The sequence below is a fragment of the Hippopotamus amphibius genome, chromosome 1 (genome assembly GCF_030028045.1).
Source record: "Hippopotamus amphibius kiboko isolate mHipAmp2 chromosome 1, mHipAmp2.hap2, whole genome shotgun sequence".
Lineage (NCBI taxonomy): Eukaryota > Metazoa > Chordata > Mammalia > Artiodactyla > Hippopotamidae > Hippopotamus > Hippopotamus amphibius.
Window position 1 is genome coordinate 115,571,128 of NC_080186.1, and position 26,618 is coordinate 115,597,745.

The 26,618-nt window shown below is 43.2% G+C and overlaps 2 protein-coding genes across 2 annotated transcripts; both read left to right on the plus strand.

Annotated features, from left to right (window-relative positions):
- The first annotated feature begins 8,416 nt into the window (after positions 1–8,416).
- On the plus strand, positions 8,417–10,181 carry LOC130859715 (late cornified envelope protein 1F-like). Its single transcript, XM_057747271.1, has 2 exons — positions 8,417–8,477; positions 9,457–10,181. The coding sequence occupies exon 2, from the start codon at positions 9,479–9,481 to the stop codon at positions 9,770–9,772; it is 294 nt and encodes a 97-aa protein (XP_057603254.1). The 5' UTR covers positions 8,417–8,477; positions 9,457–9,478; the 3' UTR covers positions 9,773–10,181.
- Positions 10,182–19,082: 8,901 nt separating this feature from the next.
- Positions 19,083–20,790, plus strand: LOC130829781 (late cornified envelope protein 1F-like). Its single transcript, XM_057696331.1, has 2 exons — positions 19,083–19,203; positions 20,239–20,790. Exon 2 carries the CDS (start codon positions 20,261–20,263, stop codon positions 20,543–20,545), a length of 285 nt encoding a protein of 94 aa, XP_057552314.1. The 5' UTR covers positions 19,083–19,203; positions 20,239–20,260; the 3' UTR covers positions 20,546–20,790.
- The last annotated feature ends 5,828 nt before the right edge of the window (positions 20,791–26,618 follow it).

Here is a 26,618-nt window from a genome sequence, read left to right on the forward strand (position 1 = left end):
AATTGTAACAGGGAAGAGCTAAATGGGTCTCCATGTTCAATCTGTTTCTTTGACTTTAACCTTTGCTTTTCACTGTTTATGTTATTATAATCACACATGATGGCCTGCCTCAAGGAACCCTGCCCTCTCTGCCTGAATGTTAAACTAAAGTGTCTCTGTTCAGCTCACAGGCAGACAATCTACCCTGCCCACCTGTGAATGGCTGCAAGAAAGGAGAAATTAACACATCCCCTCACCGAGGCTGGTCATTCCCAGAGATGTTTTGCAAGACTGATGGCCCTTTTACGTTACTTCCCCGCTGCCTCTCCCTCTCTAGTCTAATTTCTATTCTACCTTTTTACTTTGCTTCCTCACAGCCTCTCCCTCTCTCTCCCTCTCTGATTCTATAAAAGAAACGGGCATCTATACCCCATAAGATGGTTTTTTGGAGACACTAGTCTGCCATCTGCCAGTTTTCCAAATAAAGTCATATTCCTTGCCTCAACACCTTGTCTCCAATTCATTGGCCTGTTGTGTGGTGAGCAGAGCAAGCTTGGACTCGGTAACAGAATCTGGGACTTCCATTTGAAAATCATTCTGATCAGCTGGAGGGAGAGACCGTTGCTATAGTGAGCACCCAGGGGTCTGAGCTTACTCCATATCTACAAGGAAAGTTGAAACTGGTACACATCTGGCCACAGCATGAGTAGGATGTGGACATGATGGCAACAGGGTGTTGACATTATTTTTTTGCGGGAGGTTTTAGGTAATTACCCTCTGTGTGGAGTCAAATTTCTACTCCTCAGTCTAGAAACACCTCAAGATGAAGCACATCTTCTTTTCTCTTAGTTAAATCCCCAGTCCCACTGCCACTAAACATACCTAGAATGGGGCTCTTGTAAGTGGCTGAGGGAGGGTGGTTGTCCAGTATATGTAAGATATTTTTACTGGGAGAGGGGAGGCCCAGCTTTGGTCTATCTCTCCTTTACCCAGGCATTCCCCAAACATTGAGAGGGAGAAATTCCACACCCCATAGCTTGTCCAACAGATTAGAATAGTCCTGGATGAATAAGCAAATAGAACTGTCATGCATAAGGGAGCAGCTTAGCTGTTTGCAATAGACTAGATAGGTAGATGGTAGTAATCATAAGACAGGCAATGCACAAGTAGGTACATCCTTGACATGTGGGTGAATAGCCAGGCGGTGAACAAGATTTGGTCCTTGGCCACAGCATATTCTTGATTTCTGACCTGGTTGGACATCCTAGAGGATCTACATGCTTGTGGCCTGAAACTAGTTAGCAAGAGAGGGTGATACATGATGACCCATGCATTTCCCCATCACCAGGGACCACCAAACTCATTCCTCCACAAGAGGAAGCTTCCTGACCTGGAAGACTAAGCTAGAAGTATCTAGAAGCCTAGGAACAACCCAAGCTGGGCCAAACCCACCCAACACTTTCTTCACCACATCTTGTCGTGGGGCCCTGGGCTGGACTGACACCTTTCCTCTGTTCTCCAGTGTTACTGCTGTCAGGAAAAAAAGTACTTATCTGCTTCCGAGTCTGAGCTCACTCTGCTCACCACACAGCAGGCCAATAAATCGGGAGATGAGGTGCTGAGGCAAGGAATATGACTTTATTTGGAAAGCCGGCAGACTGAGAAGATGGCAGACTAGTGTCTCCAAAAAGCCATCTTCTCAGGGTTTGGATGCCAGTTTCTTTTACAGAACGGAGTGGGGGAGGAGGTGGAGAAGTAAAGTAAAAAGGCTATAAGTCTTGCAAATATCTCCTGGAATGGCCAGCCTCAGGGAGGGGATGTAATTTCTTCTTTCTTGCAGCCATTCACAGGTGGACAGGGTCAGGATGCGTCCCTGAACAAAAGCACTCCAGTTTAACATTCAGGTGGAGGGGCAGTGCTCCCTGAGGCAGGCCATTACATACAGACAGTGTCCTTTTAGTGAACAAAAGCAAAGGAAGCAAAGATTAAAGTAAAGGAACAGATTCAACATGGAGTCAGGATTGGCTCTTCCCTGTCACGTATTGACTTGTATCAACACATCCATTCATTTGACAACCATTTATGGAGACTCGGCTCTCTGCCAGAAACTGTGCTTGGTCCCAAAAAGGCAATGGTGAGCAAGGCAGACACCAAGGAAGCCCACAGAAGGGGCATGTGAGGGTGTCGAGTGCCTGGAAGAGGCAGCTATGACCAGAGATGTGAAAGACAAGTGGGAGTTATCTAATTAACAGAGGGAAGAGGACTGTGTTCTGAATTTAATTAAAATAAATTGCACTTAAGGTAGAAGATGAGTGGGTAATTGTATGTCCGCACACATGGAGAAAGCATGGTTGATTAAAATCTTCATACCAGACAAGAATGAGATTATCTGCCACCACCTGAGGCAGGAAACCTACATCCTTCCTCATATTCAACCCTTGAAAAGAGGCTATCATGTGCTCCAATTAATAGACAGTGTCTCTCCCCTCTCCCTCTCTCTTGATTTCTCTCTTGATTTCCTTCCCTCTCTCTCTCTCTCACAGACACATACACACACCCGCAGACACACACACACACACCCCGCCACACACACACACCATCTAGCGAGGTTAACTAATTTGTCTGGTCACACATCTAAGACCTGATAATGCTGGAATACACGCCGAGGCTTATCTTACTCCTAAACTTGGTCTACTTTCCTGTGAAAGGAAGACTTATGTTGCATTTTAAAAAGAGTAGCATGTTGCTATCTTCCACTATTTGAAAGGCTTTTTAAAAATAAATAAATAAAACTCAAGAGCTTAAATCAAATGAATGGAAATCATAAGAAGACGATTCTCATTAGAAATAAAGAAAATAATTTAATAGTCAGAGATGTTTGGAAATGGAATATTTACCCACACATTCAACAAATATTTATTCAAATATTAATTGAGATTTTATTATGTGCCAGGTGCCATTCTGGATGCTTGGGATATACCAGTGAACAAAATAAAGACTCCTGTTCTCCAGGTGCCGATAATCTAGCCAAGAAAAACATAAACAATCTACATATTCCTTAAAAGTTACATATTAAAACATCCAAACTGCTTTGGAGGTAAGAACAAATACAGCCACAAAGATGATCTGGGCATGCATCCCTGACAGAGTAGGAAGGAGAGGGAGACTGAACTTGGTGTGTGGGAAAAAAGGGCCCAGATGGGTTTAGAACTGTGAAGCAGCATGCTGGAATAGCAAGGACATAGGAGAGGCATCATGAGAAGTGAATTTGACCCCAGCTCCACCTCTTACTATCAGAGAGGTCTTAGCTTAGGCAATTTCTCTGACAGTTCCTTCATCTGTAAAATGCAGTTAAAAAAATACATACACCTGTCCGGATCACACTGAGAATTACATGAGATGTGTTATTTAAAACACTTTGTATCTTACAAAACACTACAAATAAATTTGCTTTTGGCAGTGAGATGATCAGCCCTAAGGAGAGAAATAGAAGAAAGACATAACAATTGGACCTGGGGAACTGCCCATTTGATAAGGGAGGTGGACCACAAAGGCAGGTCAAGGCCAGGCCCAAGCAGAGGCCAGAGAACAGGAAGGGAAGCACAAGCAGGAATGAATGTGGTCAGCTGGGGCGAGTAGGGGGTGGGGCTCGGAGGAGAAGGAATTGAAGGAAAGAAGGGACAGGGAATAGCAGACAGAAGAGGAAGGAGGTGATGGGTGCTACAAAGTGGCTCAGGCAAGATGCTCAACCTAGAAGGGAGTAAAGGTTTGGGGGGCAGGAAGTTCAGGTACTAGGGTGAATGTTGGGTTCAAGGATACTGAGGAGGAGCAGCTCTCACAAATGGTCATCAGTGCATTGATGCCACCCAGCCAGTTTACCATTGGCATCATTCCTTGGGTCAGGCAGAGGGAGAGGACGTACCAGGGAGGAGACGCTCTCAATCTATCAGAGATACTTTTCAGGCTTGAATCGAGATTGAGCCCTTAGTCACTGGAAGACCTTCTGACTTGATCCTGCCTGGATGAAAAGGTTGGATTGAGCAAGTATTTCATTCGTCATTTATTTCCACAGCACCTCACCAGCATTCTTCAGAGGTTTGCTTTGTTCAGTCAGGAATCCAGGAGCTGTTTGCAATGAGCATAGTCTTAATCCTCCAGGAGCAAAGCAGGGTTTCTCACACTCAGCAATAGTGACATTTGGGGCTGGATAATACTTTGTTTTGGGAGCACTGTCCTGTGCCTTATAGGGTGTTAAGCGTCATCCCCGACCTCTACCTATTAGATGACAGTATCAAACACAACCCCCTCCTCCCCAGCTGTGAGACTCAACACACCTCTAGACTGTCAAATCTGGGAGAGGGTTGGGAGTGGGGGCTGTTCAAAATCCACCCATCCCTCCTCATTGAGAGCCATTGGGTTAAAGAAATCCACCCCTTGCCCTCAGGGTACTCCCAATCCCACAGAGAATCCTATCCTCCCCTTGCCTCCACCCCAAAGGACTCCCAGTCATCAACAATAAAAAGGCTTTATGATGTAAGGCAGGAACACTGGCAAACATAGGCAAGGAATTCCAGCTTCAAGGATCTGTTGAAACTTCTTATTTCTCCCCTGAGGAACCTGAGTGCTTACAGTGGAAGGGTGGATTAACTAGGCTATGATGGCTATTGTAAGTTGATTATTTGTGACTATCATTATTATAATTATTTGGAAAACTTGTCCAGTTGCTCAGAATATTCCCTTTTAACTCTCCTGCTTGGTCTGCCAAGGAATGACAGTGGCAACCCAAAAAAACATATTTTCATGGTCTTGAAAAATCATAACATGGACATTTTAACACAAAAAGAAGAAATCTGTGTTGATAATACAAATACGATTTGCACTGATAATTTGTATTTATTGTTAATAGGGTTTGTAGGCAAAAGGAAAAAAGGGAGAAAAATGTGCAAAGGCCCGTGGAGGAACGTCAACAAGCATACCCATATCTTTGTTCCTCTGGGTCCCCTGCTGACTATAATGGAATAATAGAGAATAAATAAAGAAAACATACCATATAAGAATGCATTATGGATTAAAGTTGATGGTGTGAGTTGACCTTGAGTTGTCAGTTAAAAATAGCGAGAATGTAAGGTTTGCTCAATTCTGAGAATTTGGGCAGACAGACTGGTACGGCAAGGCTCTCTTAGTCAAAGTAGTGATTATTTAGAGATTTCTATGTTCACCTAGTGACCCAAAGATATAAATACCACAGACTATAATCCCTTATCTGAATCCCTTGGCACCAGCAGAAATTCAGGAAATTTTTTTAAAAGAAGGTAATCAATAAATAGAATTTATTAGTAATACTACAGGAATACTCCATGGAATTTGTTGACCTAAAACAAATAGACTGCCAGATATTTCTCTAGTAAAGATGGGTTTATTCAGAATCAGGAGCGAGTTGCAGTTTGGGGTCTGCAACCATGTGGAGTCATTTGCAAGTCCCCACATTGCAACAGGGAAGAGGAAAATCTGACTCCCTGCTAGATCTGTTTCTTTTACTTTACCTTTGCTTTTCATTGCTTTTGTTACTATAATCATGCATAATGGCCTGCCTCAGGGAACCCTGGCCCTCAGCCTGACTGTTAACCTAAAGTGCCTTTGTTCTGCTCTTGGGGAGACAATCTGACCCTGCCCACCTGGGAATAGCTGCGGAAAATACGAAATTAACACATTCCTTTCCAGATGCTGGCCAAACAGGAGATAATTTGCAAAAAGGATGGACCTTTTACTTTACTTCCTCACCTCCTCCCCTTCTCTGTTCTATAAAAGAAACTGGCATCCAGACCTGCCATCTTCTCCATCTGCAGGCTTTCTAAATAAAGTCTTAATTCCTTGCCTCAACACCTTGTCTCCTGATTTATTGGCCTGTTGTGTAGTTACCCTACGGAGCTCGGACTCATTAACAACATGGCAAGGAAAGGAGAACGCTTTTATAAAGGGGAAAAGGAAGTTAGAAGGGCTGAGGTAAACAAAGTGTCCTTGACTTTTCATTGGCTGAATCCTTGCCAGGAAAGAAGGGTCTTTTTCTTCCTCTTGGGCTGGGCTATGCTTTCTGGGCATGAGAGCTCCCCCTGCTGGCCCCACCCCTAACCCCATTTAATTGAGGTATCAATTTTTTACAAATCCAAACAAAGGAGTCCACCACATCTTGGGTAGGCATGGCGTGTAGTCCAGATCCTCCACATCCCATGGCTGCAGGGCTCCTACAGCCTTGGAGAGGTCATTCATATTTCTGCAACAGACCATAGGAACATTCACAGTAAGATGAAGAGCCCTCACTGTCAGCTCAAGTCATTTTTTTTTGCCACCAAATGACTGTCATCAACAATCAGACAAGAAACTCAGTTTTCAGAGGACTTTGGATTTGGAAATTGTGAAAAAGAGATTATCAATCTGTAGTAATTGGCAGTAGGGGGATTATCAGCAATGATATTTTCTCAGCTTATTCCCTACTACTGTGGTCCTCTGTCCCAGGGTTTCCCACACAGTCCCCTAAGTCCCCAGCACAAATGTGACTATCCTTAGCCTGCTAAAATGACAAACATACAAGTAACAATAATACAATTAAACCAATACCTTCGGCAGATTTTTGGTGAACACTGGGTGACTGACCCTGGCTATGGTCTCCCCACAATCTGGCCCTGGTCGTCTATTCAGCCTTATCCTGTGCCTCACTCTCCTTCCCCACCCCATCACACATGTGCTACATTCCAATTATGCTGGACCACCCTGCTCACAAAGACCACCTGCATCGTCCTGCCCCATACATATTCTCATACTATGTCTCCATTAAATGTCCTCCTCACTCCACCCCACAGATCAAAATCTCACCACCCTTTAAAACTTATATCCTATCAGACCTCTTACACAAATCTTTCCTGGCACCCTTCCTCAGAACTCCTCTCTCCTTCACCTATTTTCCAAGACTAATCTGTATCCTCTCTATGTACAGGTTATACCATTTATTTGCTTTCTTTTTAGTTTTACTGTTTAGGATTTATTTGCTTTCTGGCCCTACAGGTTGATGGTTTTTATGTAATTTGGAAAATTTTTGACATTATATTAAAATATATTTCCTCCCCCATTCTATGTATTTTCTGCTCTGGGACTCTACTTGTATGTAGACTGTTTGCTATTATTCAATGGATTATCACTCATCTGCTCACTTTTTTTCAATATTTTTCCCCTCTCTTCAGTTCAGTTTGGATAATTTCTTCACATTCACCAATCTTCTGTACTTTACAATTGGCTAAGACCATCCAGTGAATTTTTGAGATTATATTTAATATTGAACGCATTTATTTTTTCAGGTACTGTGTATTCACTTTTAGAATTTCCATTTGGTTCTTTTTGAGCATGGGAAATGCAGGTAATTTATATAGCAATGATGAAAAATTATTTAATTGAATATTGACTATGTCTGTTCTTAAGTACATCAGCCACATCACTTGAAGTCACACTTTAAGGCCACCTCTTTGTCTGCTTCCTTTTTTTCACTCGTCCCATTTTTATTTTACTTCATCCCTTCAGATTTGCCCCAGGAAACTGCAAATTCTTTTCAGGCTGTAATTTAGGGAAGTATGACTATCTTCAGTCCTTTTTACCCCACGTTCATTCTAGAGCTTCCTTCATAAAGCCAAACTCATTGAGGTATATTGGGCAAAAAATGGCTTTTAGTTTTAACAAGATCCACCTACTTTAAAAGATACCTATGGCTTAAAAAATCCCCACTGTCTGTTAAAAATATGCACCTGCATCTATTTTTCATTATGTCTGTTTGTCTATCTACCTTCCATCCATTTCCTGAATGTCACCCAGTGCTGCATCCTATCTTGTGTACTTCCCCTTTGCCATCTTAATTAATTTGTAGATGCTGAAGACATTTCTATCATTTAAAAGATCAGAATGCTGAGGTTCAAAGAAGTTGTATATTTTGCTGGGGTCTCCAAGGCCTTTTGTCTCAACCACAGTGCCACACACACACACACCTCCCCCACAGCTTAGACATGTAGATTTTCACATCAATCTATCTAAATCCAAAGGTCTAGGCAGAAATTAATATGTAGGGTGGAAGCAAAGGCATTATGTGGCCAGTGTTCCTAAATGTGAACAGAAGGCTGTGAAGAGAGCCATCTTCCATGGAAAGTAAAGCGACAGAGGACTCTGCAAATGCTGGTGTCCGCTTCCACCCACTACAGCCCCCATTTTAAGCAGGCACTTTCCTAGCCAGGAGCAGTTACCCTGAGCCCCGTGGAGGGAGGCAAGGAGGAGCTGCCAGTCATCACCTGTCACGGGTCACAGGATCCACATGGGTGGCAGGAGGCGGTCTTCTCATGCCCTGGCCCTGTCTCACACCTGAGGGCAGAGCCCAAGGCCAGGATAAAAGGACCTCGGGGCCAGAGCACCTCCATCCACTCGTCTCCTGAGGTGCTGACGGACCCTGTGCTGCGTGTGCACCGGTGGGTGTCCACTGGGAATGGGAGCGGGGCCTGCCGCAGAGGGTGCTCAGACCAGAGGAGAGGGAAGGCAGGGCAAGGTCTTGGGGGCTGGAGCTGTGGTTGGCAAGGACGAGAGCCCAGGAAATCTGAAAAAAGGAAGGACGAGTTGGGTGAGGGAGACCAATAGCTACTGGGAAGATTCATGTGGCTGGTGCTGGAGTTAGAGAAATCAAATTGTTTTCAGTTGCTGGGTATGTTTCTCTGGTTTTAGGGTATAAAAACAATGACCTCAAGATTATTTTGGAGTGGGGTATATAGTGGGAACATTATTTTGGAAGTGCAGCCACACCCAGTTGTAGAAACAATGTGCTGAGGACATTGGTACTTAGAGGAGAGAGTCAGAGACACCTGTGGATCTGTTTAGACTCCAGCAAGCAGATCCATAGTGGGGCTGAGAAGCCCTGTGACATGCCTGGGGAGCAGGCCAGGGGAGGAGAATATAAAGGATAGGGCATTGGGATGGGAGTCAGGGAACCTGGGGACGGAACTGTGATGTGCTCACGAAAGCACTGGGCTAGTGAATTTGCCTCTGTTGGTTTCATTTTCTTCTGAATTGAGCTGACTGGGACACATTGACTCCAAGGCCCTTTACAGTTACAATTTTCTATATTCCACAGAACCAAAACATATCAGAAATCCTTCAAGGACAGGATGATTTTGCTTTTTCCTTAATGAGGCTTTCAGCTCTAAAATGGTCCCAACACTGGACATTTTAAAGAGCCTTGGTGACATGGTAGAATGAATGCTAACCTGGAACCAATTTATTTCCTGGTCTTTTATCTAACACTTCGGAAATGTTAATGAGCATCAAAGAGATGCTTTTCCTATGTTTAATCTGAAGGCTTTCAAAATAAAGGGGCTAGAAAGATGCTGAAAGACCAGGAAGGGGCAGGGAGGCCTGTGTGTGTTGGGTCTGACCTGCTATTTGACTCTCCCTCAGCTCCTGAAGCCCACCCACCAAGATGTCCTGCCAGCAGAACCAGCAGCAGTGCCAGTGCTCCCCCAAGTGCCCGCCCAAGTGCCCTGTCCCAGAATGCCCCCCCAAGTGTCCCAAGTGCCCCCCAGCCCCTCCCTGCTGCGCCCCCAGCTGTGGGGACTGCTGCAGCGCTGGGGCTGGGGGCTGCTGCCTGAGCCACCACAGGCGCCGCAGGTCCCACCGCCGCAGACACCACAGCCCTGACTGCTGCAGCCAGCCCTCGGGGGGCTCCGGCTGCTGCGGAGGGGGCAGCGGTCAGTCGTCTGGGGGCTGCTGCTGACCTGGGCCCTGAGAAAAGAAGAGCAGAATTAGAGGCATGAAAAGGGCAAGATCATCTTCTTTGGGCCTGATTGTGCTGTTGAATCATTTTAGTGAAGACTTCAAACTCTGTCCTAGAAGATTCTTCTGACCTGGAATCCAGAAATCTGTGTCCTTTCCTAAAGACCTCTGACCTCTGACCTCATCTCTGCAAGCTGCGCTGGGAGCCCCAGATAATAATTCTTATGCCATTGGCCGTTTCCTACCTGAAGTGAAACAATAGAACGATCTGCTCACCATCTTGTTTTAGGCTGCTTTTCTCTTGCTTGTGGATGTGCTGGTCTGCCCTCTGCTCTGCCTCCCCTTGTCTCCTGGGCCCTGCAGCGGCAACATTTGCTTTCAAGACTCCCGGAGTCCTTATGAACGAACACAATTCCTTCAACCCTTGTCCTCGTTAGAGCTGAAACTAGTCTCTCTCTTAGCCAAGGTCAGGAAATGGAAATTAAGATACTTGCTTTAACAGACAGAACTTTATATAAAGAATTGCAAACTTGGCTTTGGAGAACTGAAAAGGCAAATTGGGGTCCATAAGGGTTCATAGAGGTAGCAAGTTCAACTACCACCTCCCCTGTACATGGGAGAGAAAAGGACAAATGCTGGAATTATTGAAACTCGGAAGAGGGGCCCCACGAAGCTGAGATTCAGACCTCCGTGGAGGGGGCCCTTCTCACTGATGCAGGGGTCCCTGAGCTCAGACAAGGGGCCGGAGTGGCTGGGATCCAAGCTTCTGGGGAAGGAGTGACAGCTGATAGGGTCCTCTAAGGGGGCACAGTAAGGCTGGATCTGTGAGAGCTGGAAACATTGCACCCTGGAACCCACTGTTGTTATTGGAACAAATCGCCACTGCTGGGGTAAAGAAGTAGGGTTGGGGTGGCATGGGGTTACGCAGGAAGCCAACAGGAAGCAGGCAGGAGGGAGGATGGCCCTGGTCCCTCTGCAGTCTTTGCAGTCGTTCAATATCCTTCTAGCTGCCCCTGTCAGCAGAGACTTACAGGAAGCCCACTGGCAAAGGAGGGACGTTGTTTGCAAGTCCCAACCTATAACATCAGAAAGGCTGATACTGAGAGTGAGCTCAAAGTTGAATAAAAACCTAATGACTAGTACACTGAAGCAGGCAGAGGGACATATTACCCTACCCAGCCATAACTCTCCTTCCTCCTGATACCCTTAGTCTCTCTCTCTTCTCCCAAAGAATTTTACCATGCTGCTCCTTCAGCAGGTAAATTATGAAATGAAAAATGCAGGCTGCTACATTACAAATAAATCTTCACAGTCTTTCTGCAAGTGAACTTCAAGTCGTTTCTATTGTCACAAATAGAATACAAATAGAATCGCAACACACACACACACACACTTTCATCAAGGGTGTTAAGAGCTTGGAAACAATGACCAGCTCTGTGAAAGACACATCTCCTTCTGGCAGTCCTTCTGATTGTTTGGCTGGAGGTTTTGATTCTGGATGGATGTAAGTCAGCCTCCTCCTCTTCCAGGGAGCTGCCCTGATACCGCCTCTACTTGCACACCACATTAACAGGACAATTCTGCAGTAACAATATTCTTAGGTTATCTCCTCTCTGCCTCTCATGTTTTTTTCTGACTTTTCCTCCTAGAACTGCCCAAATGTATTTCCTCTTACCTATGTGGCATGGAATCACTGAGGAAAGGGCACTTGGAATCGCTATTAATTGTAAACCTTGTAATACCAGGTCTCTCCATATTAGGATCAAGGACACTCAGAGGTCAGAGGCAGTATTGTAGGTTTCAAGTGAAGACTTCCCAAGTTCAGGGAATATGAATATCACACCATACTGGGGGCTTTCTGGGGATGACAGCCGTGCCTGTGTCCTCATCCGGTGGGCTCTGTAGGGCAGGGGAACTGTGTTTCATCTGAGGAGGGGATCCTCCAGAGAAGACAGGAAACCCCACAATATCCCCTCTGGGAGGGACCACATTATCTCTTCATCTTTCCCACTCTTTCCAAGTTCCAAGGACCAGGGACACTGAGGTGGGGCCTGATGGATATTTCAAGGCCAGAACGCCTTACAAACAAGCAGGGACAAGAGAGACAAACTCTCTGCAGGGTCTCTTGGACCTTCCCTTCTCTTTACCCTTGGCTCTCTGGTTAGTCCAGAAGTGAGTGGCCAGCAGTGGAGGTTGGACTTAATTTCTTCTCTGCCTCCCATGCGTGGGGGCCCTCCTGCCCACACATAGGACATTCTCCACAATTTCCATCCAGTTTGAAGGCAGGATCTCCACACAGTCCAGGCAACATGTAAGAATCCAGGATGCCTTCCCTGACCATCCTCTTCCCCACCTGAGACTGTCAAACCAGTGGGAAGAGAGCTTCACCATCCTTCACCAGCCTGGACTAGAGTGAGAAGGATCGGCTCCTTAGCTTTGCCAGCGACTCCCATAGGCTCACTCCCTGAAAAACACCTCTTATTCTGCTGCTGCTCTGAGTTCTGATGGCAGGGTGATATAAGAACTGTCAATGATGGAGCCGTTCCAATTGTCAGGAACTGTGTTTACACATTGCTCACCTTATCATGCTTTTTTTTTTGAGTGAAAGCAGATCAATTCAGGGAGATACACAGTCCATAGACAGGGTGTGCGCTGTCTCAGAGGGCGAGAGGACCCCGATTATAATACTTAGTCCTTTAAAATTCTATGAGGCAGGTGCATTTCAGCCCCATTTTACAGAATCAGAAACTGAGGCCTGGAAAGGCGTGTTTTAAGATGCTTGCCACAGTTAGCCTATGTCACCCCACTCCTCTCGCTGTTTGCTGAACTCCGAATAAGAGTCTGAATGGACTTCCGGGGTGGTGTCTGTTGGTGCATGTCCTGGCTTTTCCCTGCAAAGACAAACACAGCATCCTGACTGGATAGCCCCACCGACCTTGAGAATTCCCCTTCCCTTCCCTAGCTCCCCCCAGATTCAGGACTATTCCCCATCTCCACAGGTTCCAGGCTGAAGCAAGTGATTATTTTAAAGACTTTATGATTTTTGCACAAAAAAGCCTCTAGTGCAAAGAAAAGATCTTAGGCTGGGACAAATATAGTTAGAGAGGCAAATAAAATAAAAAGCCCAGAAAGAGACTCTTTTGTGTAAAAGAATTTAAAATGCGTTAATTGAGGCACATAGGTCAGTGGAGAAAAGATGGCTTATTCATTTCATATACATGTTCCATCATGCAATCCTCAGAAACTGTTGCAAATATCTTCCCCCAGTGTTCGTCTTGTACATTTTTAAATGTTTCCTTTTAATGAATAAAATGTATAGCCTGGTTTTAATATAGCCTGGTTTGTGAAAATTTTGCTTTATAGTTTCTGGGTTTTATGCCTGTGAGATAATAGAAAGTATACATATTGGTTTGGGTCCACTGTTCCTGGCACAGAGCTCCTTAAACCCTTGTAACTTCCTAAGTGGTAAGAGAACTAGGAGCATCTTTTGTCCTGAGGTGACTCTGGGTGGGCTCCTGGTTGAGGGCTGGTCACTAGAAAGACCAAGCCATAATTAGAAGCTTGGAATTTTCAGTCCCTCCACCAACTTTTCCAGAGAGGGGAAGGGCCTGGAAATAGAGTTAATAATGCTTGTATGAGGAAGCTTGTTTGAGGAAGCCTTCATAAAATCTCAATATTACGGGGTTCAGAGAGTTTCCAGGTTGGCGAACATACTCTTACTGGAGGGTGATACACCCCAGCTCTGTAGGGATGGGAGCTCCTGCACTCAGGGCCTTTCTAGACCTTGTCCTGGGTGTCTCTTCATCTGGTGCTCATCTGTGTCCTTTGTCATATGCTTTAATAAACTGGGAAACATTACGTATGTGTTTTCCTGAGTTCCGTGAACTGTTCTAGTAAATTATTTGAGCCTAAGAGAGGGTTGTGGGGACCTCCAATTTGTAGCCAAATCAGACAGAAGTTGTAGGTAACCTGAGGACCTACTATTTGCAGCTGACATCTAACGTGGGGTGGAAGAAGTCTTGTGGGACTGAGCCCTTGACCTGTGGGATCTGACACTATCTCCAGGTAGAGATTATCAGAACTGAATTAAATTATAGGACACCCAGCTGGTAATGGTTAATTGCTGTGGGAAACACACACACACACACATATTTGATGGCCAGTAGCATCAGAAGTGCTCTGTGTGAGTAGTGAGCAGAAGAGAAACACAGGAGGAAAGAACTGTTGGGGTTTTTTTTTTTTCCTTCACAGAAGAAAAAACTAGAGTTTTTCTATTACATTGCCCTAAGAAATCTTGTTATCACTATTTATTGAATGTTTCCCTATAATGTCTTTATATTTTATAGAAACCCTTATTTTTGTGTATTTGTATGAATTTTATTTTCATCATATAGACAACCATTTGGTCATCAGGAAGTACTCAGAATTTCCTGCTGATCTACACTACCCTTTTGGTCATATAGCAAGTTCAAGCAGTTGTAGGCATCTGAAACTAGGCATACAATCCTGTTCCACTGTTCTGGTCATGGATCCCCATGAGATTATCCATTGTCTTTTATTACTGCAGCCACACAATCCATCATGATATTCCCCAGCATTTGTTCTTCCATATAATGTTTGGTGTAAGATTGGCATGTTCCACAAAACCAAGACAAAGCAAAACAAAGCAAAATGTGATGTTGGGGTTTTGACTGGCACTGTATTAAATACATATAATACTAAGCAGGAGGATTTTCATCTTAACAATATTTATTTTTTCTTTCCATTATACCATGAACATATGCTGTAGCTCTCTATTTATTTAGATTTTCTTTAGTATCTTTCAATAAACTTTTAACATTTTATACATAAATGCCTTGTTTAAGAAACATGGATTATTATAAAACTTATGCATTTTGCTGTTTCTTGAATAGCATCTTAATTTTTTTTATCTTCTGTTATTTTCAAAGAAGTATAAGAATACTATGTTGATCTTGTATTCTGACAACTTACTGTATTCTTATTGTTTGTAATTAGCTACAGGGAATATTCTTATGCCTATATTCTCCTCTTATCATTCCCTTACTTTTCACTTTTTTTTTTATTGGAGCATAATTGTTTTACAATGTTGTGTTAGTTTCTGCTGCACAGCGAAGTCCATCAGCCTTGTGCATACACACATCCCCTCCCTCTTGGACCTCCCAATAGCTCATGCAGCTCAACATCAAAAAAAATAAACAACCCAATAAAAAAATGGGCAGAAGACATTTCTTCAAAGAAGACATACAGATGGCCAAGAAGCACATGAAAAGATGCTCAGTGTCACTAATTATCAGAAAAAATGCAGATCAAAACTACCATGAAGTATCACCTCACACTGGTCAGAATGGCCCTCATCAGAAAATCCCTTACTTTCTAAGGCTAAATTCCTAGATGTTTAAACACTGTAAAAAAAAAGTATGATCATTCTACATTTTAACTCATTCACGCATCATAAAATATGTATTGAATGAATGAATCATCACATTTTCATGCATGACAATCATACCAATTTATTTTCAGAACAATGACGCATGAGGGCCCAACTCCTCGCCTCACCTCCAACACTAAGCACTTGTCAGGCACTCAGTCTTTGCCAATCTGATATGAGCGAATAAACTGGATTGACACTACTGTAAAAAAGATATTTCCTTTTAATTTGTCATTCTTTGATGATTAGTAACATTGAACATATTTTCAATTACTCTTTGGCCATTTGTACTTATTTTCTGGTATGTGTGTTACCTGTTCGTGTCTTTTGCCCATCCTTTTGTTGGTGTGTGCACATATTTCCTATTGACTTGTGAGAGTTATTTTTCTACATTCCTAGTAAATGTGTTGTAATTTTTCCCACTGATCGCTTTTACTTCTGTCTTATTTACGGTGCTATTTGCTATATCGATTTTTAACTTTCCATATACTCATTCATCAATTTTTTCTTTTATATTTCCTTTCCCCTTTTCACTCAAAATAATTTTCTTTCTCAGTGAATCAGAAAAAAATATTTTCTCCTAATACTTTCAACATGTGCTTTTAAAAATAATTTATAACATAAAATAAAGGTTTTGAAGGGGAAGAGAACAAACTAAAAATTGAGGATGCACGAGGCGCTGTCTCTGAAAGGGGCTGTAGGATGCAGGGAATGAGTGAAATTCACACAGTTTTGATGACTTCCCATGGATCTCAGCAGTGTTTCATTCCATCCCCTGAGATCATCAAGGAACATGGGAGACGGACATCTTTCATGAGTAAGTAACCTCAGAAAACCAATCTCTCGTAACAACATTTTTTCTATGGGAATGCTAGCACATCAGTTGAAGTCTAATAGCCAAGGCTTAGAAACAAGTCCTCGTGATATGGCAGCCGTGCTGCTGATTAATCACCATCCCCAAAGCCAGATTCATGGATGGCTGGGTGCTGCCACACCTAGAGGCAGAGGCTTGACCCAGTGGCATATCAGCCCCATCATCCTAAGAATCCATGAGCTGGGCTTCTGAGTAATACTGCCTGTGTGAGCCAGGGAATCAATGTTCTTCCGTAGCTACGCCCTTGGGAACACCTTGAGAACAAGAGTTTTACTTGAGTAATATAGAGACAGATTTCTGTAGGACGATACGCCCAGCACTTATCACTGTACACGTCTTAACGTCAAACTCTTATCTGATTGCCTTAAATCACATGGAAAAGTTATTTGCGAACCCTTGGGTGCCATGAAATACTGGTGAAATGATTATCTGATATCTCTGCTCTAGGAGCTGAGGGGGATGCAAACACATTTTATCCAGACCCTGCTCTCAATAAGTATTTGATCTCATCAGAGATATGTCACATAAAGCAAAACAAAGATAAGGCATGCAGTAGCCTGTTCAAAGTAGAGCTAATGAGCCAATTCAGCTTAAGAGGAAGATTTCTTCTCTTAAGGGAGCAAAGAAAAAACTGCAAAAACAGAAAAGGGTCATACTGCATAGATATTTGAATCAAGGCCAAGGAGTTTAGGTTTTATTTTGAATCAGTGGAGGTCCTTAAGAAGACTTCATTGGGTGGTAGTGTGATTATATAGTCACTATCCAAACTGGAACACACTGGAGATTGAAAAGAAGGTTTATGATAATGTACGTTGGGACATAAGGCATAATCCAAATCTGTCCCTGGTAAACTAGAGTGAATGGTCTTGGTCACCTTACTGTATGGTTATAGGTAATTATTTCTTGGAGAGTTCTAATGAAGAAGATGGAAAAACCAGGAAGGTAGGAGGCAAAAAACAGCCAGTAAAATACCTATACACACATACAATCATTATAAAATATATGTGTGTATGTTTATATAAGCACACACATTTAGTCTCTGTGTATATTATTTATGCACCCAAATACAAATGCACAAACACATGTTTATGTCTTGTAACTACAAGTTAACTGGTTTCCTTGCAACTTATTAATTCATTATATTGTTCCAGCCTCTGGGAAATTTTAGATTCTCCCTTAATTTTTCTGCCACTGTCAAGAAGAAGAGGGTGTTTCTTCACATGCTGCTTCTGGCTTCAGTGTGCCTTCTTCTAATTAATTAATGTTTCCTTTTGGAAAATCTCACCCTGGTGTCATACACCAACTTGAGCCGGATGTGAATTCTTATCCTCAGATTTCATCTACCCAAAGTGTTGGGGTAGATAAATTTTTCAAGCAGAGAAATCAATAATAAAAACCTAGGGTCAGGGAGCTGCAAGGGGTTTAAAGAGCCTCCAGAGGGGCTTCTCTGGTGGCGCAGTGGAGATAGCTTCGATCCCTGATCCAGGAAGATCCCCCATGCCTCAGAGCAACTAATCCCGTGCGCCACAACTACTGAGCCTGTGCGCCTAGAGCCCGTGCTCCATAACAAGAAAAGCCACCGCAATGAGAAGCCCACGCACCGCAACGAAGAGCAGCCCCTGCTCTCTGGAACTAGAGAAAGCCAGCGAGCAGCAACGAGGACTCAACACAGCCAATAAATAAAATAAGTAAAAATAAATTTATAAAACAAAATAAAAATAAAGAGCCCCTAGAGGTCGCTCCACCACCTCATCTCCAGTTTCCCTGGCCCTGGTATCTAGGTGTCCCACTACAGACTTCTCTCTTTCCCTCCACATGACCCCTGACTGGTGTTCTAATTATGTGGTGCAATGCAGAGCCCTCCTCCTCCTCACCACCAACTCCTTTCCTGGCTGTATTTCATAGTCAAAAACATCAAAATAGTTAGCAGAAGAAAACAGTAAATAATTTGAAAAAAAATGAAAACAATGGAAAAAAAAAATCCAGATTTACCCTTCTTTGGAGGAAGTTACAGCTTAAAGTGATATAGTTTTCCTTTACTTATGAATATATAGGCGTCCTATTACTTGAGGATGCAGCATGTTACAGATCTTCTGCCAGGCCCTTTCTTGACACTGTCTTGTTGACCAGCACATTATCCCTGGGAGACATTTTTATCGCTATCTCTACTTTATAACTGTGGAACAAACAAACAAAACTAAAAACGGCTCAAGTAAAGTAACTTTCACAAGGACACACAGCTACCAGATGGCAGAACCAGGATTGTTTTCTAGGTCTGTCTGACCCCAGGCTCTTAAAAGCAATGAGATACAAAAGGGTCAGCAAACTGTGACAAAGGCAAAAGAGTAAATATTTTAGGCTTTGGGAGCCATAGGGTCTCCGTCTCATCTACTCAACCCTGCCACTGCAATGTAAAAATAGCCATGGAGAATAAAGAAACGAGTATGGCTGTGTTCCAGGTAAAACTTTATGAAACACTTAACATTTGAGTTTATTATAATTTTCATGTTTCATGAGATAGTCTTTTTTTGATTCCTCTTCACAAACATTTAACGTGTAAAACCATTCTTGTTTGCAGGCTATGTGAAACAGGCAGTGGGGAATATTTGGGGTGGGGGGAAATCAAATTTTGCGCACCTCTGGTAGCCTGGCAGTGTGCTATAAGTGGAGAAACGTGAAGACAGCCCTAAATTATAGTCTGAAACAGGCTGCTAAGAGCCAGTGAGCTTATATCAGGGAGAAGAAGAAAAGAAAGGGATTGAGCCCCCAAAACCAAAAGCAGGAGCTAAGACACCTCCTAGGCTGATACTCCCCAAGAAGAACGAAGCAGAAGATCAAAGCAAATTGCCCCCAGCCTCTACACTGCTTATTTCTAAGCAGCTCTGTTCCAAGCTGCCCTGAGCCATGTAGAGTGAGGCAGGGAGGAGCTGCCAGTCATCACATCACTCACAAGAGCCATGTGATTGACAGTAGATGGTCCTCTCATGGCCAGGTCCTGTCACACACCTGAGGGCAGAGCCCAAGGACAGGATAAAAGGGCCTCGGGGCCAGAACACCTCCATCCACTCCTCTCCTTAGGTGCTGACGACCCTGTGCTGCGTGTGTACAGGTAAGAGTCCTCTGAGCACTGGAGGGGGACCTTCCACAGAGGATGCTCAGATCAGAGCAAGAGAGCAGGACCTTCACAGAGGAAGGCCATTGTGTCAGAGGAGGAGGCACAGGAAGACTGAGGGAGGGATGCAAGTAGGGGTCTGGTACCAACTGGGAACATAGGGAGAAGAGCCACATGGCTGGGCCTCTGGGTTCTAGAGGAAATAAGCTGACTGGCAGTGGAGAGGGCCTCTCAGGACAAGGGCATTGAGGCACTGACACCAACACCGTGCTCCACTCTTGACAAGTGTCAGGCGGGAACTCACCTGTGAAAACACGGCCCTGTCCCTGCCTGCAAGGAGGAGCAGTAGGAGACAGAGACTTCAAGCTCCTCTGGGCTTATTAAACTTGCTTATCCATGGGTTTGGGAGTGTGTTTACAAACTTCCATGTTGATTAGGACACAGCAAGCCTTAGGATTACCATGCCAACCCATCAGCTTGAGGAGATGGGACCTGAGCTCTGGCCTGAGATCAGGGGGCAGAGGTTCAAGTCCCAGGGCTGCAGCAATTAAGAGGTTTACCGGTCTCTTCTTTAATAAAGTGAGCTTACTTAGGCCCATAATCTCTAAGATTTTTTGCAATGCTGACCTTACAGAATCAAATCAAATTATGACAAAGGGAATGATTACTGTTTTTTTTTCCTTTAAGAAATAATTAGCCCTTAAATGGCCTATAAATCAGACAATTTCAGATTTGGAGGGCATAGTTAGAATCAGTTCCAGCTCTACTTACAAGACTTCAGACTCTTGGACAAGTTTGTAATATTGTTTGGTCTTAGTTTACCACTTTGTATAAATGGATGACAGTTCTTGTCTGACTTAGAAGGCTGTGCTGAAGGTCCAAAGAGATAATGCAAGAATATAGGAAAACTACTAAAAGCAGTAAAACGACCGGAGATTATGTTTCTATGATTATAAGTGATGTCAAGAGGCCAGGAAGGGGCAGGGAGGCCTGTGTGTGCTGGGTCTGACCTGCTCTTTGACTCTCCCTCAGCTCCTGAAGCCCACCCACCAAGATGTCCTGCCAGCAGAACCAGCAGCAGTGCCAGTGCCCCGCCAAGTGCCCTGTCCCAAAATGCCCCCCCAAGTGCCCGCCCAAGTGCCCCCCAGCCCCTCCCTGCTGCGCCCCCAGCTCTGGGGACTGCTGCAGCGCTGGGGCTGGGGGCTGCTGCCTGAGCCACCACAGGCGCCGCAGGTCCCACCGCCGCAGACACCACAGCCCTGACTGCTGCAGCCAGCCCTCGGGGGGCTCCGGCTGCTGCGGAGGGGGCAGCGGCCAGTCCTCTGGGGGCTGCTGCTGACCTGGGCCCTGACCTCTTCTTCTCTCTGATCTCCATGAAGGACTGACAGGTCCTGGCAAAAACTAGAGCTCTGGCCTAGTGGATTCCTCTACCCTAGTGTCCAGAAGCCTCTCTCTAGAACCTAGTTACTGACTTTTTTCCCCAGATATGTGGTTGCCTTTGGAATCCCAAAGAACAGACCCCATGTCCCTCTGCAACTTATTGCATTCTGCTGCCTGAATTGAAATAATAAATACAAGGTCTGCTCACTGAGTTGGTATAGACTGATTTCATTTCCTGTTTTTGTCACCACTGTTCTCTTCTCCTGCCTCCTCTGCTAATGGCTGCAGAGGCCTCAGCGGACAGAGGACAGGGTCAAGGGTCAGGAAGGAAAAGTTTGTAGTTTTGTAGGTTTGCATTGTCCCCTAATTCTTTGTTGTCCCTATTAGCTGAGGCCCTGAAGCAGCAGTAATTGTGAACCTTGCTTCTTCAACTTGGGGCTCAGATATCTAAGGCTGTCTTTCAGACATGGCCAGGAGACAGGCAGCATCCTCTTCCTCTTTCTTCCCACCATCATTCTTCATTCCTGTGCTCCCCTTTCCCCACCCTTCTCCTAACAATCTCTACCTGGCTCCTCCTTCAGTTTAAATATACAACATACATACATACACAAGTATTTACATATGTAGAATGAATCCTTACTTTTTAATTTGAAAATAACCTTTACTGCTATATAATTTACATACAATAGAATTTACTAATATTAACATACAATTCAATGAGTTTTGTCAAATATGTGTAGTCATATACCTACAACTGCATCCAACACCTTAAAAATGTAGTTGGTAGTTAATCATTATTTGGAGAAAGTTTTAAGAATAACACAAAATTCATCATATATAAAGGAAAATATAGACACAGGTAATCTGTGTGGTTAAATGTGGAAAAATTAAACTCTAAATGCTAGAAAACGCCATGAAAATTTTGGAAGAATACAAAATTGGTGAGAAGCTCAAAGCTTCCCTTCTGGGATCAGGTACAAGGCAAGGATATTCCCTTCCACCACTCCTTTTCCACATGGTGGTACTGGGTGTTATGGCTAATGTAGTACAACAAGGAAAGTAAATCAAATATATACAGATCAGGAAGGAAGAAATAAACTGTCGTTATTCACAGAGGACATAATTTTCTCTGTAGAAAATCTAAAAGAATCCACAAAACCCTCCTGCTAGTAATAAAGAATTATAGCAAGTTGAGGGTACAAAGTTAGTAAGCAAGAGACAATCACTTCCCTATCTACCAGAAATGAACAAATGGAATCTGAAATTTGAAAATGCAATACCATTTATAATAGCACCCCCCAAGATTAAATACTTAGGTATAAATCTAACAAAATATGTATAAGATCTATATTAGGAAAACTATAAGACTCTGATAAATGAAATAAAAGAACTCAATAAATGGAGGGATATTCAATATTTATGGATAGGGAGACTCGATATCATCAAGATGTTAATTCTTCCCAATTTGTTCTGTAAATCCAATGCAATCCCAATCAAAATCCCAGAAATTATTTCATTGATATCAACAAGCTGATTCTAAAGTTTATATGGAGAGGTAAAGACCCAGAACAGCCGACACAGTATTGAAGAAGAATCAAGTCATAACACTGACACGACTTGACTTCAAGACTTACTATAAAGTTACATAATAACACAGCTTGATATTGGCAACAGAATAGATAATAAATCAACAGGCCAGAATAGAGAGCCCAGAAATAGATGCCTATACATATAGTCAACTGATACTTGCAGAAAAAGTAATACAATTGAAAAAAGATAGCCTTTTCAACTAATGGTCCTAGAAAAATTGGACATCCACATGCAAAAAAAAAAAAAAATGAATCTAGACACAGACCTTATATTCTTCACAAAAATAAACTGAAAATGGATCACAGATCTAAATGTAAAATGAAAATTATAAAGTTCCTAGAAGATAACAGAGAAAAACCTAGATGACCTTGAGTATGGCAATGACTTTTTAGATGCAACACAAAAGGCATGATACATGAAAGAAATTATTGGTAAGCTAGACTTCATTAAATTCAAAACTTCTGCTCTGCAAAAGACAAGGTTAAGACTGGTAAAATAAGTCACAGACTGGGAGAAAATATTTTCAAAATACACCTATTATAAAAAAGTATTATCCAAAATATTCAAAGAACTCTTAAAACTCAACCATAAGAAAACAAACAACCCAATTAAAAAATGGACAAAAAACCTTAACAGACACCTCACCAATGAAGATCAGATGGCAAATAAACATATGAAAAGATGCTTCATGTCATTGCTATCAGGGAAATGCACATTAAAACAATGAGATATCCCTACACACCTATCATAATGGCTAAAATCTGGAACTCTGACAACACCAAATGCTGGTGAATATGTGGAACTACAGGAACTCATTCATTGCTGGTAGGAATGCAAAATGGCACAACCACTTTGGAAGATAGTTTGTTGGTTTCTTACAAAACTAAATGTACTCCTACTATGTGACCTAGCAATCACACTTCTTGGTATTTACCCAAATATGTTGAAAACTTATGTCCGCACAAAAACCTACAAGCAGATATTCAGAGCAGCTGTTTTCATAATTGTCAAGTCTTGGAGACAACCAAGATATCCTTCAGGGGGTGAATAAATAAATAGACTATGGTAGATCCAGACAATTCGACACTATGAAGAAATGATCGTGAAAAGACACAGCAGAAGCTTAAAAACATGAAAGAAGCCAATCTGAAAAGGCTACATACTGTATGATTCCAACTATATGACATCAAGGAAAAGGCAAAACAGTGGTGACAATGAAAAGATCAGTGGTTGCCAGGGGTTGTTGCGGGTGGGGTGGGGTGGAAGAGAGATGGATAAACAGAGCGTTTTTAGGGTAGTGAAAATACTCTGTATGATACCATAATGATGGATATATGTCATTACACATTTGTCCAAACCTGCAGAATATACAACACTGAGAATAAGCAGTATGTGAACTATGGACTTTGTATGATAAAGATGTAGAAGTGGGCGTTTCATCAAGTGTAACAAATGTACCCCTCTGATGGGGGCTGTTGACAATGAGGGAAGCTCTGCACGTGTTGGGACAGGGGGTGCCTGGGAAATCTCAGTACCTTCCCTTCAATTGTGCTATGAACCTAACACAGCTCTAAAAAAAATTAAGTTTAATAAAAATAATTAACTTGGGAAAATAGATTACGTATAATAGTTATATGACTAATATTCCTAGTAAACATAGTTCTCATATTAATTAAGAATAAGCAGTTAAACATTCCTATAAAATATTTGGAAAAGTCATGATCAATACAAAAAAAGGAGGAAAGAAATAAAGAAATATTTCTAGTTTCCACTGAAATTAGATTAGAAAAGCAATTCCACCACACTAATAAAGAAGGAATAGAACTTGTTTCTTAGGAGGGAGCTCTTAGATTCATAATATAAAGTCAGAAATTTAAAAAGTTCCTAAAATTATTGTTGGTGGGCTGTGTGCAAATGGTCCCTCAAGATGTCTTGTTACTGGGAATACAAACTAGTGTAATAATTCAGGGGATTTATTCATTCATTCAGTGAATATTTATGGGGATAGATGAATTAAAGTTTAAAATGAATATGGCATTTTACATAAAAATTGTTTCAACATTTAACCAAATGAGATTAAAATATAAAAATGAAAGAGTACATGCATTAGAATGTTCATGGCAACAATTCAGAAGTAGTGGGAGAATTCAGCACATTTGCGGCATATGAGATACATATTTTAAAAGATAATACTAGAAACACTCAGAAAATGCAACTGTAAAAGACGCTATTTAAAATGGTAACTGAATTTTCTTCTAGACTTTGAGAGTATTGGCTTCATTCTTGATAATCAGTTAAAGGGTTTGTAGAAATGGAGAAAACAAAGTGAAGATCACCAGTTTGCTTGGTTCTAGTTCTGGAGCACAGAGAGAAAACAACTATTCAGTTTATATTATTTCTGGTTAAATTTCAGCCATGCTTTTTTCCATCCCATGAGACGGTGAAAGTTGACAAGGTAAAAGCATTGGGAAAGGCGGTCTCGTGTGCAGGACGGTTTGACCCCCACTCAGCAGCTGAGAGGCACCCTGCTGCTGGAACACTTCCCCACCAAGATATAAAGAGCCCACACAGCCTCTGCTGAGCTCATCACTGTATGTGGACATCTTTCCTCGTTTGAGGCTCAATGTTGTTTAACGCGTGTTCCTCACATGACACCTGCCAACACCATGGTACATCTGTCCTCCAAGGGCTAGGACAGGGTTCCTCACTGCTGCGAGAAAGGGGTGCGTGTAGGCCCCTTGCCCTCTATTGGCCACTGGCAGAGTCCTGCTGGTCACAGGATCGATGCCCACTATTCAGGCTGACCTTGCTCTGTCTCTTCTCTATGTCAATTAACTGTTGTTCCATCCAGTGCTTGACTGTGTTGTGCTTTCCTTGGCAAATTTCCTTGTCCACCGAGATGCTGAGGGCAGAGGTGTTCAGAGGTCTCACCTATGATTGGTAACCTGTGTGTGGTACTCAGCTCAATAAAACCGGGAGGCAGCAATCTTGATAAACAGGAAATCTCAGAAAGTCCATGTTTTGTTGGCCAAAATGCTTATATTGAACTGCTGGTAAAGCCATGGGATGTCATAGCCAAGCATTCAAATCCTGTCTTCATGCTACTACTGGGCTGCTGACTCATCACCTACGTTCAAGTCAGATCAGTTGACAGTTTGGGTGTTGCCCTGCACAGAGGCAGACGCATGGACCAGAAGGCATCTCCACCCCAACATCCCAGAAACTGGGAGCAGGAATCCATGTCCTGAGCACTTGCCCATTACTAAGCCCTTTGAAACAATCTGAGCAGGAGAACAAATAGCACACCCAGGTGAAACAGGGTTATCTCTCAGGATGATGCGGCCAACACACCTCTGTGCCCGTCTCAGACTGCAGTCTCCTACGAGGATGACCTAAGGCATAAGGAAGAGCTGTTTGTAAACTGTAAACTCACCACGAGTACTAGGAAGAGGACGTTAAAATCATTAACTACTCACTCTGTGCATAGCTCTCTATGAGCTAATGGAGGTACAGAGATATAAGAGCTAATTTGGGTTGTCAGGGAATTTATTAAAATCTCACTTGAATGATATGTCACATGAAGGAAAAAAAGGGCAGGGGGGCTTTGAGCTTCTCTGTCCTGCCGGGGAAACAGCCATGGCATGCAGTGCAGAAAGAGGCACAAACAAAATCCAGAAATAATCAGGATCAGAATACTTCTGAAGGTGGGTGGCAAATGTTTAAACCAGAGATAGAACGCAGGTTCATATTTCAGAGGATTTTGGACTTCCTCCCATAAACAGTATGCAGCCCTGAACAAGCCTTTGTTAATGATACGGTATTAATTATTTATCGGGATGGGATTTCTTGGATCTCATAGTGGAAGAGAATCAAGGGGGGCCTTTTATCCGGGCCTTGGGCCCTGCCCTCAGCATGTGAGACTGGGCCCCAATATGGCATAACCTGCCTCCTGCCACCCACATAGGTCCTGTGACTGGTGATGACTGGCAGCTCCTCCCTGCCTCCCTCCAGGGGGCTTAGGACATCCCCACCATCAGTGCCAACTCCTTCTCCTTGCAGCTGCCTGTCCCTCACACCTTTTTCTTGGCGTTTGGCCTCCCAACCCCTACTGTCCTAGTTCCCTGATGGTCTGCTTTGAACTAAGACTCACGGAGCCTCCAAGTGTCTCTGCTTGTGTCCCAGCCCCCTGGCCCATTCTGTGTGTGTGTGTGCACGTGCGTGTCTGCACTGTCACAGTTAAAAGCCTGGATTAGGAGTGAGACACACCTGGGACAGACTCCTGGTCCTGACGCTTAGCTGTGAGATCTTGTGAAAATCACCTAACTTTTCTCATTCTCAGTTTCCTCAACTTTAATATAGTTGATAAAGACTACTTTTAGGGACTTCCCTGGTGGCGCAGTTGTTGAGAATCCACCTGCCAATGCAAGGGACACGGGTTCAAT

Excerpts from the sequence above, each read along its gene's own strand:
- LOC130859715 (XM_057747271.1), top strand. The coding sequence starts at position 9,479 with ATGTCCTGCCAGCAGAACCAGCAGCAGTGCCAGTGCTCCCCCAAGTGC.
- LOC130829781 (XM_057696331.1), top strand. The coding sequence starts at position 20,261 with ATGTCCTGCCAGCAGAACCAGCAGCAGTGCCAGTGCCCCGCCAAGTGC.